This window comes from Phaseolus vulgaris, chromosome 2 (genome assembly GCF_051622355.1).
Source record: "Phaseolus vulgaris cultivar YP4 chromosome 2, ASM5162235v1, whole genome shotgun sequence".
Lineage (NCBI taxonomy): Eukaryota > Viridiplantae > Streptophyta > Magnoliopsida > Fabales > Fabaceae > Phaseolus > Phaseolus vulgaris.
Window position 1 is genome coordinate 44,505,155 of NC_143499.1, and position 14,085 is coordinate 44,519,239.

The 14,085-nt window shown below is 29.6% G+C and overlaps 1 protein-coding gene and 1 non-coding gene across 2 annotated transcripts; both read left to right on the top strand.

The window, feature by feature from the left end:
* The first annotated feature begins 3,732 nt into the window (after positions 1–3,732).
* Positions 3,733–9,021, top strand: LOC137812453 (Autophagy-related protein 13). Its single transcript, XM_068614428.1, has 4 exons — positions 3,733–3,952; positions 4,200–5,632; positions 5,717–5,895; positions 8,347–9,021. Exons 2-4 carry the CDS (start codon positions 4,295–4,297, stop codon positions 8,705–8,707), a joined length of 1,878 nt encoding a protein of 625 aa, XP_068470529.1. The 5' UTR covers positions 3,733–3,952; positions 4,200–4,294; the 3' UTR covers positions 8,708–9,021.
* A 3,806-nt stretch (positions 9,022–12,827) lies between these two features.
* Positions 12,828–12,912, top strand: TRNAM-CAU (transfer RNA methionine (anticodon CAU)). Its single transcript is given in 2 exon segments — positions 12,828–12,865; positions 12,877–12,912. It is a non-coding gene; the product is annotated as a tRNA-Met (tRNA).
* The last annotated feature ends 1,173 nt before the right edge of the window (positions 12,913–14,085 follow it).

Sequence of the window (14,085 nt, forward strand, 5' to 3'; positions counted from 1 at the left end):
TTCTCCATTTAAAGTTATTTAAATTTTTGAAAAAGGTCAAAACAAACTTTTCATATTGATATAGAGGTGCAAGGAAAATTTTCACACAATCCATTCATGACTTATTCAAGGTATATTCTTCCTACACACAATATTTTTAAACCTGCACCCAACACAATTTTCAATTTCCGTTCTTTATTTCAAAAATGAAAATCCAAAATTAATATATCCAGAACAGATTATTGTGTTACAGAAATATAAATTTGGAAACATAAATCAAAATTTCATTCCGGAAAAGAAAATTTGCTATTCAAAAAATTCGTTTTGAAAAAAAAATCCAAAAACATATTCTGGAAAAGGGATTTTGAATGTAATTTTATGTGTACCCATTTTATTTAAGGGTCTTTTCGTCTTTTCATATTGAAATTGGGTGGATTGATATGGTTCAGGAAGCAATTTCCCTTATTCAATAATCCCTCTAATTCGAATGAATAGAAGTTAGGCGGTGAAGAGAAGCCCATTAAATATGAACTACTACATCACAAGACTGAAAGTATCACAGCTGGCGTTTTCTTTCTGCACTTCCAAAGTTTTTTTTAGCACCCCATACTTCTTAAAATACTAAAATAATCCTTAATTTTATTAATAATTTTTCATTCCATAAATACATTTAAATCCTATAATATGAAATATTTTTCTTAAAAATAATATATTCTGAATTGTAAAATTTGTAATTTATTTTTTGCAATCCATAATATATTTTTTAAAGGTTAAATAATCTTTTCGCTTAAGAAGAAACTTTATGAAGGCGCAGGAAGAAAACGTCTTAACAGCTAGAAAAATTGCAGATGTCCATTTCGGGCCCAAACTACCTTCGAAGGCCTGGAAAGTTTTTTTGTTATTCTTGCTATTTGTATCCCCAGTTTTTACTATGCACACTTTCCTTTTGTTTCTGAGAAGATGATGAGGCCATGAGTCATGTGGGGCGTCGTGTGCATTATTATTCACACATTCCCACAAATGCAATCATACCTTCTTCAACTGTTTTACAATCTTCATGCGAAAACTACAAAACATTATTTCTTTCTAAAACCTCTTTTCTGGTTTTAAAATAGAAACATGTTTCTAGACAAAAAATGAGGAAAAATACATGCTTTGTGGCAAGTTGTTCTGTTGTACGCAAAAATATGAAAAACTAACCTTTGAATTATTCAACTCAACTGTTCCGATAGCGACAGGAAGGAGAGTCTCGGTCCCTTCACTCTTTTTTTAATTCAAAAAAATTAATATAGACAATATTTTAGTATTCATAAAATTATTTTTTGTTTACTGGATTTAGTTATAAATACAATAATATTCCAAATTTATTATTTTCTTTTCTTTTATAATATAATAGTATTCTCCTTTTGAATAAATATTTCTTTTTCATTTATAATCTATAATTCTTCTCTTTTGTATACACAAATTCTTACCATCTCAGTTTTTCAGTAACAGTTTTTCTAGATTAAAATAGTAACCTATAAACTCAACTTCGTTCTAAATTTCAGATAACAAAATCACAAATTTTGGGACAGAAAAAAAAGAGCATAATCAAGCCTTATTATTCTTATAAATATTTTGTTTTAAATTTTAACCGACTTTTTGAATATATTTTAGACTAAGTTGGTCGCTGTAATTAATTTTTTTGTGAACACAGTAATTGATTGTGCCCGGAGAACTAGAACAAAAAAACAAATATACAATCACATTAAAAAATAATCTTAATATTTAGAAATATTAATCTATAGCTCTCTATCAAAAGATATGCTTGCAATTCAACTAAAGAAAGATACAGTGAAGCGGAGAAGGATAAAAACATAAAATACAAAGATGAAACTTTGTATATTTGATCTTTTATCCGATTATTTATTTGAGACCAACTCTTGTGTGTATCTCTCGAAACAAATTAATATTTTCATTTTTGTATATAAATTAGAATATTTGAATGATGGTGTTTTAAATAATAGTTAAAAACAATCATATCATGTATTATTAATATGGATCTAAATATATTATTCTTTAATTTGTTTTAATATAATTTTTAATCATATAAAATAATTCATCCTGTAATATTCCCACGTGTTAGAATACCAAACTTGTCTAATAAAGAAAACAAGTTCTGGTGAAAACAAAAACCAATATTAAAAGATAAAAAAGTAATAAAGTAGAGTAATCTAGTCTTAATAATAATAACATTCTGGAGTCAAAGAATCTAGTCTTAACATAATCAATAATAAAATGTTTAAATTATTACTAAATATAAAAATATTTATATACAAATATTAAATAATATAAAAAATATATTTTCTAATTACAAATTATTTTTAAAATATTATTCAAATTAATAAAATTATCATACATAATAGCTTATCAGATAATAAAACAAAAATGTTATACGTTGTCAAGGTTTAGTATTTTTTTCTAACCATATTTATAAAAATTTATTATGATTTTTAAAATTTATATTATCATCATTAGATATTATTTGATCAGTTAAATTAATTTTAAGTATTACTTCTTTTTTCAAATTTTCACAATACACCCGTACAGTCGTCCATATATTTTTTAAAATTAACTCTACATATTTTATAATTTATTTTATAATCCGTGTATTCTTAATTTTATCTTAATCAGTTATAGTGCATTAATTTTAAAATTTATATATTTTCATCAAAGTTTGGCTTAAATATGCCTTTTAAATCTAAATTTCAGGATGACTCTATTTTAAATTAAAAAAAATCAATTTTTTTAGTCTGGGGATAAAAGTAGTTTGAATTTTCTTTTTAGTTTTTCAAATTTAATATTTAGGTGAAGAGAAAGTATGCTGGGTTACGTCAAACTCTGGTAGGATTGAGTTTGACATTCTTGGAAAAAAAAGTTTGAATTTGACTTATTTGGCTTTTATGTTAAAATAGAGTAATTTTATCCTATATTTATCAGAATGTGGAAAAAAAATTTAATTACGGTTTTAGGTAAGTCATCTTAAGAAACTTTATATAACAGAAATCGCGATTTCAGTTTCGATTTTTTTTAAACCCTTTTGTGTTGAATTAAATTATTAAAAGTTACGAGAGTTTATAACGATTTTAATTAATAATAAAATCATAATTGTAAAAAACAAAATATGTGTAAAATATGTAAAGTTAAAGTTGTGAAGCGTGAAGTCACAACTTCAATCGAATAATACACTGAAATTATTTTCTGTGTATAACTTTAACTTTGCATATTTTACACTAAATTCGTTCCCCGCAATAATAATTTTATTATTAATTAAAATTGTTTTTAAGCTTCACGTTACAATTCAATACTAAAGTCACAATGTAGAAATACGACTTCAATTTAAACTATTATATGAAGTCATTCCACGAGAACATGACTTACCAAAGAAAATGTACTTAAAAACAATTTGGTCATTTTAGTAAATACATGAATTACATTATTTTAACGAGAAACTAACTTATTTATTTGTTATGTGACTTTTTAATAGTATAACTTATTTTATGAATATATTTACAATATTATTTTGTAGTAAAAAAATTAGAAAAAGAGAACAAATAGGAGGTTACCACATTATAGGTAATATTCTTCTAATATAATAACAATACTAAAGATTTATAGTTTTAAAAAATTGAGGAAGTAAAATATTATATTTATTTTTATATATATATATTGGTATGTTGTTATTAATTAACTAAAAAGAAGGGAATTATAGGTGAAAGAGAAACAGAGAGAAAGAATAGAAGCGTATAGCGAACAACGGCCACTCCCAAAGGGACCCACATTTCCACTCCTGAACCAGTCCTACTTTCTTTGCTTCCCTCAACACTCTTCTCTTCATTATATTTCTTTAGTTTCCTTTGTTTTTGTGTAAACTCACACAACACAGCGCAACAGAATCAAAGATAAGACCCTGCATCTCACATGCACCCCACAGGTAACAGACTAACAAATCTTTTATTCTCTCACTCTCTCATACACAATTCTCTTCCTTTACCAACACATGCCTTTCTTCTCAATTCTCCAATACGCTGCTGCTCTTTTACTACAATCGGATACCCTTTGACATTGTTGTTGTCGGGTTCTTTTTAGACAACCTAGTAATATTAATAGCAATAGAGTTCATGGGTGCTTATGTTGCATTTGAATTTTTCTCAAGTTCTTGTGTCTCATGTTTGATGCAGTGAAACGCACTCCAATCGGTGGTCTAGCTGACGTGGAAAATTGGACCTTTTGTTCGTTGCCGAGGGTTGTGTTGGGTTGTTGACACCTAAAGGTAATGGCTTCCTCTCATGGTAATGCACACTCTGATGCTGCAAAGATGGAACAGATAATCACTGAGTTCTTTGCCAAGAGCCTTCATATAATACTCGAATCAAGGGCACCCTATGTGTCCTCTCGCAATTTCTACGGTGATCAAGTTGTTTTGTCTCCATGTTCATCGTCTTCGTCTTCGTCTAGTGTGCGGCCGAGGGATAAGTGGTTCAATTTGGCGCTCCGGGAGTGCCCGGCGGCGTTGGAAAACATTGACATCTGGCGCCAGAACAATCTTGAGTGCATAGTGATTGATGTGATCTTAGTGCAGAGGCCTCTGGATTGGGACCCTGTGACCGCGAGTTTTTCTCCAAGAAGGGTTTTCCCTAGGAGTTCTTCGCTGAAGGAAAGATGCCCTTTTGGCTGGAACACTGATCAGGAAGAATTGGGGGTTGTGGGAAGAAGTGAAAAGATTGTGGAGAGGTGGGTTGTGCAGTATGAGAGTAGGAAGACTAGGGATTCTAGTTCTGGCAGTAGGAGGTCAAGCAGTGTTTCTCTGCATAACTTGTATAAGAAATCAACTTTGCTTTTGAGGTCTTTGTATTCCACCCTTAGACTTTTACCTGCCTATAAAGTTTTCAGAGAGCTTAATTCTTCTGGACAAATTAGGGATTTTACCCTTGCTCACCGTGTGTCTTCTTTTGTTGAGCCCTTCACCCGTAAAGAAGAGGCTGAAATGACGAAATTCGGGTTCACCCCTGTGGATACTTCTTCTGGTAGGCTGTGTCTTAGTGTGATGTATTGCCCCTTAGCCTCAGGTGTGAGCTCAGAACCTTCGACTCCAATGTCCCCACAAGTTATAGCAGATTATGTTGGGAGTCCATTGGCTGATCGGTGGAGGAGGGTTTCTCTTCCCGTGGCAGGCTTGCCAACTCATGTCTCCCCATCATCGTTGCCATCTTCAAGGCAGCGCAGTTTGAGTTTCGAACATTATAGAGCCTCACCTCCATCTTATTTACCTTCCCCTACTTATTCGGAATCATTCTCATCTTTGCGGCCTTACCCCCCTGCAAGTTTGCCTCCTCATCCTACTGAGATGTCTTTGATTCAAAAGAAGAATACAAATTTTGATGATTATTATCCCTCTCCATCACCTTCAACCGATAATTCAGGACCACTACCATGCAAACCACTTTTACGATCTGGAAGTGCTCCTGTCAGCATACCTGCTGAAGTTGCTAATTCCCCTCGCTACTCCAATCTGTATAATGTGCGTCCTTCTCCTCCCTTAAGAGGTTCAAGGGACACTGCTAAGATTGATAGAAGTACAAATGCTATGCAAACTGGTGCAACAACTGAGAAGGTATGCTGTGTGCTAACCACGATGGACTTTTTCCATTGTTCAAAATATATTTGATTTGTTAAGGGTGTCTTCTGCTTTTTGCAGTTGTTTTCTCTTGGAAGAGATGAGTCTCGAAAATATTCTGGACTCAAGATATCAGCTAACAGCTCGCCACAAATTTCAATTTCCAGAAGCTCCAGTAGGTCTTATCAGGATGATTTTGATGATACTGATTTTACTTGTCCATTTGATGTGGATGATGATATTACGGATCCAGGAAGCAGGTACTGTATATTTGCTTATATATTGATCATTTGCATAAGAAAAGAATATAAGCTAGATTTGCTCATAAGTAGTAACTAAATGTGCTCATAAGTAGTAACTAAATGTTCTCATAAGTAGTAACTAAATGTGCTCATAAGTAGTAACTAAATGTTGTCATAAGTAATAACTAAATATGCTCTTCTTGGAGAGAGGACAACAATCGTTATGAATATGACTAGTGGATCCTACGATATGTTGTGGGGGTCCTTGCATTAAAATTTGTCTTTCTCTTTGACCGTATTTTGTTATTCACAAATAGGATACAATCTAATCCGTAATGGCCTTTAAAGCAGGTAATTCAGGTTGAACAACAGGAACAGGAGCACTTCCATCCCACTGGGATTTCATGTTTGTGTCTGTAAAAGTCTAGGTTAATAGACTTGTGGGGTTTTGGGTGGTCTGGTTTAGATATTGTCTAATAATTTCTCTAGGAATGGAACAAAAATTGACTAACTGATTTAAAAATAGAAGCAAAATCAGAAATAAGCTCTATTGTTTTAATTTCATTATTTCTATCTCCAGCTGAGTTTTACCCAGTAGTATAAGAGTTTATAACTTTCCTTCTTTTCCGCTTTAGAGATTATCATCTTTACATTAATTGGTAAATACACCTACTTTTGTAAATTTTTAAGATAGAAATGACTATACTATTGAATTGGTTTAGATTCCTTTACATTATTTTTCCCCATCTTTGAAAGTGTATTTTATTGGTATTTAATGATATACTTTCCAGAAATAAGTGATTGATGTGGCATATTTGGAGTGAATGAATATGCTGGCTCTGCCTTTTCTTCTTTAGCGGTTTCTTAAACTAGAACATTGAAACCCTCAACATTAATCTATTTACTGTTGCACAAGCCCTTCATGTTCTCCCTTCTATAGTTCTATTGATTCTCTGGCTGACAAATTTTTTGATAGTTCTTCAGATAGTTATGTCTAAAATCGTAGTCGAATATTAGAGAGGGGTGTATAGACAGAAAGCCAGGATCATATGTATCCTTACTGTCATTTGATTGTAAAATTGTTTTAAGGGATCCGCAATTCTCTGTAAAAGAAGAAGGGTGAGCTTTTCTTCTGGAACCTCGGTTTTGTCTTGCCATTGATTCAAATATAAGACCAACCTTTTGTATAGAATGACTGAAGATTTTTCTTGTATTGGATATAGTGAAAACAATATTTTGTAGTTTCCAATGTTTCCTTTCCCATATTAGTCTGTCAAGAAAACAAGAAATAAAATGAAAATAAGTTGACATTTTGGTAATTACTAATGAAATTAAAATAGAACGTCTTCTCAAACCAAATAAGTCTTAAAATATCCTCCGAGAAAGATAAAGAAAATACGCAAAGAATATGAAAAACCAAGAGTTTTTCAATTTTTCCTGATCTTTGCATAGTTGAAATATAAATTCCTTTGAAACATCCATGGAGAGACTACCAGAGATAGGCCACAATCTATGGTCCATGACATGTTAAGAGGCAGAGAGACAGCCTTTAATATGGAAGCATTCTGCACTGGATTGGAGGCCATGGTTTTGAGGATCATCCTCATGTCATCTTGGGAAATAGCATCAATATTATTGATATTGGACCCAATATTGATATACGACTTACTGCAGAGTGGAAGTTAGACCTCTCATGAGAAAGGACCCTGGTTTATCTGGGGTAAAGTCTTAATTGGTCTCCTTTATTGTGTTGGGTGATCTCCCATTTGTTGGAAAGGTCCATGAATTTCTAATACTAGTGATTAAATTGGATGTTCCTTCAAAGGGAGTTATGGATTCCTTATGATAAACACCCAAGTGCATGGGAAACCACCCCATATAAAAAGCTCGGTGTTAAGAGGCAGAACCGTCCTTGATAAACACTTTAATTTGCTTAGCCTTCAACAGATATAAAATAGTTTAAGCGCGGTTTGAGAAATGACTGAAGGCAAAGATATTAGGTGGTATTTGGTATCAGTATAGGAATTACTATAGTATTGTAGGAATTAATTGGTTGATTTGGCATCTAGTGTTGCATGCATGAAAAACAATTTGCTGCATAAAGTAAGCTGTTGTTTTTTTTGTGGACCATCTTTCAGATGTTATGTAATTTAGTCACTCTTGTAAATCTCAAAGTTAAATATTTTATTTAATTGAGCTTTGACTAGCAGACGTAGTCTTAAGTTTTATTTTGAATGACTGTTAACTTGTTATCCATCAAGTAGAAGTCTACTTTAAGGTTTGTTAGTCGTTTCACAACTTCACATGGATTCTTGTGCTAATTACAAAAGCTTGTTTTATTTCTCTATATTGAGTCAAACTTCAAAGAAAGCATACAATTGGTTATTTCTTTTAAGCTATAAATGCCATAAATTTGCTAGACCGTGTTTTAATTTAGCAATTTTAACATGATTCCTTGTGCATGACCAGAGCTGAATCTCTAGATCAAGGTCTTTTAGCTGAGACTCTTGAAGCTGGAGGATTCTTTCCCATTAGAAAGTCTCATGATGCTGCTGTTGGTGCGCTTGTGCAAATGCTGAAGAAAGCACCACCTCTCCGTCAAGATTTCTCCACTTCACAACACCTGTCACAAGGAGTTACAAATCTTGAAACCTGGAACAATAACATTCAAGGGCCCAGTCAGATCCTAGAGGCATCAAGAGCAGCGAGCATCATGTCTTCTGGGATCATAGCCACTAGAAAAACCACAGCTGATGCACTGGAAGAGTTCCACGGTTACAAAGAGATGAAAAACCTGTTGCTTATGCGAGGTAGTAAGCACCAGATATAGTACATAACCCATGGTATAGTACACTTATGCTTCTTCTGCTATTAATGCTAATGTTAAATCAGTAAAACACATGTACAGCTTTAAGCCTTTTTATTTACTTGATAAGTTGGTCCATCCATTTGAAGATGTTATTAATTTTGAAAATAGTGTAAATATGATGATTAAGTCTTTATGACTGTCGAGTTTTGATCTATGATCAGGTCTGAGCTGGTTAACATAGTACAGCCTTGTAATCTGTAAAATACTTGAAGCTACTAAGTCATATATTGTATATAACACCGCAGAAGCAGCATTTATAAGCTGTGGATTAACTACCCTTTTTATTATACTATTATATTATTATATACAGATAGTGAAAGATTATAATTACAATCAAATCCTTTTCAGATTCTATGTATCAACATCATCTTCTTGAACTCAGGAGGCATTTAGTTCCTTCAAAGCTGCACACTCGAAGAAGCTTACAGAATAAGATTAAATTGGGCCTTTTTTTTCTACTTTTTTTTTTCCAATGAGCTAATTCACTTGAATTCTTTGGTACACTGAACTACTGTCCAAACTCCTTTGTTTTCTAAATTCACACAAAGAATATCAGCAAAAAAAGTCAATACAGTTTATTTGATTGTGAACTAAGGGTCATTCTAGCCTTTGTTTTATAGTAATCGACAAATAAACACAAGGCAAATTCTTCCCGCAACATATCAATCTCAACATGCACTGATTTATCACTAAAATGACAAAAATGCTTCTGAAAATGACAAAAATAATCTTGAATAAAAGGAGGGTGTAGATAAAAAAATTATTTTTGAAACTTTTTTCTGGAATACATTTTAAAATTTAGATTTTTGGAACACATTTTTTAATTTTTTTTTTCCATAATGTATTTCTAGATTTTGTATTCTGAATTTTCTTTTCTAAAATGTAAATTTTACATTTTGAATTTAATTTTTTTTAATAAGATTTTCATTTTAAAATTTTCAAATCTAAAATAGATGATAATTTTAAAAAATTTAAAAGATGATAAGATACATGTTCAAATTAATATGTTGTTGGAAGAATTTGCCTAACACACAACTCTTTTTTCTGCGTTCAACGCACGAGCTTCCCTGCATGATAGTCTTAGTCTCTGGAATTGCACCTTCTACAATAATTATGAAATCTAATTAATTTAATTAGTGATTTAAAAACCGAATTTGATTTAAATGAATTATCAATGGCAAATTTTCATTTTATAAATATTAGAACTTTGTTATATTAATTTTATGTGGTAAAGTTGAACTTTGTCACTATTATTACTAATGGAAATTACGTATCAAATATTAAAATTCACATACTCTTCTTTAATTACAATAGAAGTGGAGTTAAACGTGTGAAACGTATAACTCATTGAATAAGTATGCCTTAGTTGTTTTAAACATTGTAATATGTATTTGTAGTAGTAAGTGAAATATATAATCTGAAATATATATATTACATAATATATAACAAATCCTAATATAAATTAAGGTTTCTTACACAAACCTTCTTCACAATTGTTTGATCTGAATGGATTATATCCTTTAAAAGACTTCTTTCACAATTGTTACAACAATTAATAATTGGAAATGTTTTTCCTTTCACAACTGTTATAAACGGAATGTTCTTTTTATTTTAAGGAACAAAAAAAATATTTAGTTAAAATTTGTTCTATTTTATTTTCAGAAGTATAAATTTATTAGAGAATAATGTTACATAACCTTTAAATTATTCATTTTATCCTCTTATCCGTGTGAATGTGCAATTTAATATTTTTGTAATAATTATATGGTTTACAAAAGACAGATTGACATATGTTAGTGAAAATGACATGAGAAATAAAACAATGTATAATAATGCTTTGATAGTAATGGTTTAAAGAAAATAAAAAACGGCAATGTAATTATATGTATTTTTTGAGTTAAGAGAGGTAAAGAAACTAAACATAATATGAAATTTGGACTGATTATGAAGATCATTCTTTAAAGTGGGATAACAAATACTATTATGAGAGATGGGAGCAACTAAATTTGTATATCATATAAAAAAATAGATAGTTTATATTAAAATACAATTTAAAAATCTATTAAAGCATTTTATGCATCATCCAAATCTAAATATTCATAAAAATAAATAAAAATTTATTTATTTATTTATTTATTTATAAAATATAATTTTTGTCTAAATTATAGTTAATCCATCACTATCATTAATAACATTACTATAATCTATAATTATTATTTACCAAATAGACTTTGTATCTTATAAATTAGGAAAAACGCGGTGTTGCTTATTTCAACCTGCTGGCCTGTTTAGGCCCGTCCCGCATAACTCGCAGTCCGCGCGAGCCAAGTGTGGGGTGGGACGGGTTGGCTTGCATAATCCGCATAATTTTAAAATGTATAATTTTTTTTTCTACACCCCCATATTTTCTTCATGTAGCCTCATATTTTATATTCTAAAATTTTTAATAATATCTTATTACGCATGTTTCTTGAAAATAATATTATGAGACAATTTACCTAATGCATCTAAATAAATAAAAAAATCAAAAATTTTATTTAAAAAATTATTTTTTTAATAAATATGTCTTATGCAGGCTGGCCCGCAAGCCACGGGCCAATCCTTATGCGGGACGAGTTAGAAAAATCAGCCCGCAAATTTTATGCAAGACGGGCCAACCCAGTTCGTTTTTTGCGGACCAAGTGCGGGGCGGGTCTATGCGGGATGAGCCAACTTGCATTGTCACCCCTATTATAAATAGCATTGACTTTTTTTACGTGAATGTATGTATTCCATACATTAAAATTTATTTTATGCCTTTAAGCATAAATTATATAATTTAAAAAAAAAAATTAAAATCATTTTAAAAGCCATATTAATGGATCTTGTGAATTGCAAAAGTGATAAAGTGATGCATATACAGTAATAAACATTATTTCAAAAACAATCCATTATCATAAATAATTGATTATTTAGAACTTGGTTCAGATAAAAATATGTACAGTTAATCTACTATCAATAAAAAATAATTTATTAGATTTTTTAAGTTTTCATAATCAATAAAAAAATTATTATATATTACGAGATAATCATTTAAGTTTATTAAGATTTAGTTTTGTATAGGTTTCACTATAAGAAAATCATGAAATAGAAAATAATTTTTAGAATCCAAAATAATTAGTTACAATAGTAATTAAATTAAAAATATTTTTAAAAAAATAATTTTTGAATTAGTTTCTACTATTGTTAAATAATTTTTAAATTGATATTTAATGAGTAACCAAAAAATTTCTACTAAATTTATTAACTAAATATTTGGTAATTAATATAGTTACATTTTACTATTTATTACATGCCAATGTGTAAGGAAGAAGAATGATGATAAACAGAATAGTTTCTAATATTTTATATCGGACATTGACATTTTTTTATGTTTTATTTTATTTCATGGATCCTATATATTTTTTATGTGATGATGAATTATGTTATTTTGTAAACAAGTTTTGAAATTTCATCATATTTATTTGTGTTTTCTAAGAAACTATTATAACAATATATAAAGAGAGAATTTTAACAATATATTAAGAGACTATAATATAATATATATATATATATATATTATAATGAATTTTAAAAATTTTAAATTAAATAAAAATAATATAGAAAAGTATATTGGTATATTTGGAAAATATATTGATAGAGTAATATTTTATTTTTAAAAAATCAATGTTAATTAATTTTTTTTTATAGTGTTACCAGATTTGGTAGAGACAAAGTGACGGCCCATACCGTCCGATACAATAGGTTTTTAAAGTTTAAATTGTGTTTTTTTATGTAAAAAAATTGTGACATGTACTTCAAATATTGAAAAGATGGTCCCGAGCAAGTGAGTTAGTTCCTAAACAGTGGGCCCACTGAAGGTGAGCGTGAAGAACATAATGCAGCTCATCACTCACGTGTGTGGGGTATCAACAAAACAATTACGATGCTAGATTTATAACAGATTTAATGTTATCAATTAGATTAACCAATTTCTTAATCACAACCTTCTTTTTAAACTTTAAACAAAACATTTGTTATGAAATCTATTTAAATGATCAAAGGGGTGGTGGCGCAGTTGGCTAGCGCGTAGGTCTCATAGCTTTAGAGTAATCCTGAGGTCGAGAGTTCGAGCCTCTCTCACCCCAACTCACTTTTTAACTTTTGCTTTCAACATAATTTTGTATTTATGTTTATTTTAAATAGTTTTATCACAATCTATTTACTTCGTTGATACTGTTTACTTTTAGTAAGTTTAAAGAAAGTGCAATACATATTTAGAGCAAGATGTTTTACCACCAAAAAATGTGGATATTCACTTTAATCAACATTGTAACATATAAACTTAAGATATAAACCTGCATAGCAATGTATAGACTCTGTCATTCATGGTCTTTGACAAGTCTACCACCATATAAGTAAGAGACTGTTGAGGCTTGTTATAGGTGTACATCCCCTCAAGAATCATGCACTCCATAATAGTATGTGTTTACTAATAAAGAAAGAAAAAATGTCTTTTGTATTAAAATAGTGAAATAATATATTAAGAAGGAAAATGTAAATTTAACTAAATCTTATAAAACCTATTTATAAACTGAGGTTTCACTCTTTTATATATTATAAAATATTTTTATCTTTGATCGATGTGGGATCTCCAACCGAATAGGTTGGATGAGATGATTGTTTTCAATAGGAGGTATTTGAAAGATTAAAAATACTGACAAAAAGATTTAGATTAAGGGTGGGACTGAACCTCTAAGAAGGGTCATCAAACTTTTTGGACGATAATATGAATATTTGCTAGAGACATTAAAGAGGTGACTCGTAACTCGGTTATAATAAATGAAAGAATGATGTAAATTCCATGTGTAAATCAGTTAGCATGTAAATTCCACTAACACTAACACTAACACGTAGGTTCTATGTGTAAATTAGTTAGCATGTTGGTTTTAATATTTTAAAGTAATACTTTAATCCTCCAAACATTGTTTTTCTAGAATTTACTCTCTTTTTATTTAATATAAAATTTTATACTTTAATTTATAACTTATTTAAATAAATTAACCTATCTCAATTGAAAATATTAAAACATAATTTATATAATTTATCTTATTTTTTTTTATGAAAACACATAATTATATTAATATATTATATAAATATAAATATTTATAAATATAGTTATTTATGAAAGAGATATTCGAAATTATTTATAATATTTAAATTACGTTTTTCCAATTTTTTAATATTTATAAATATAGTTATATATCAATATATATATATATATATATTAATTATAAATTATTAATATTTTAAGCTAAATA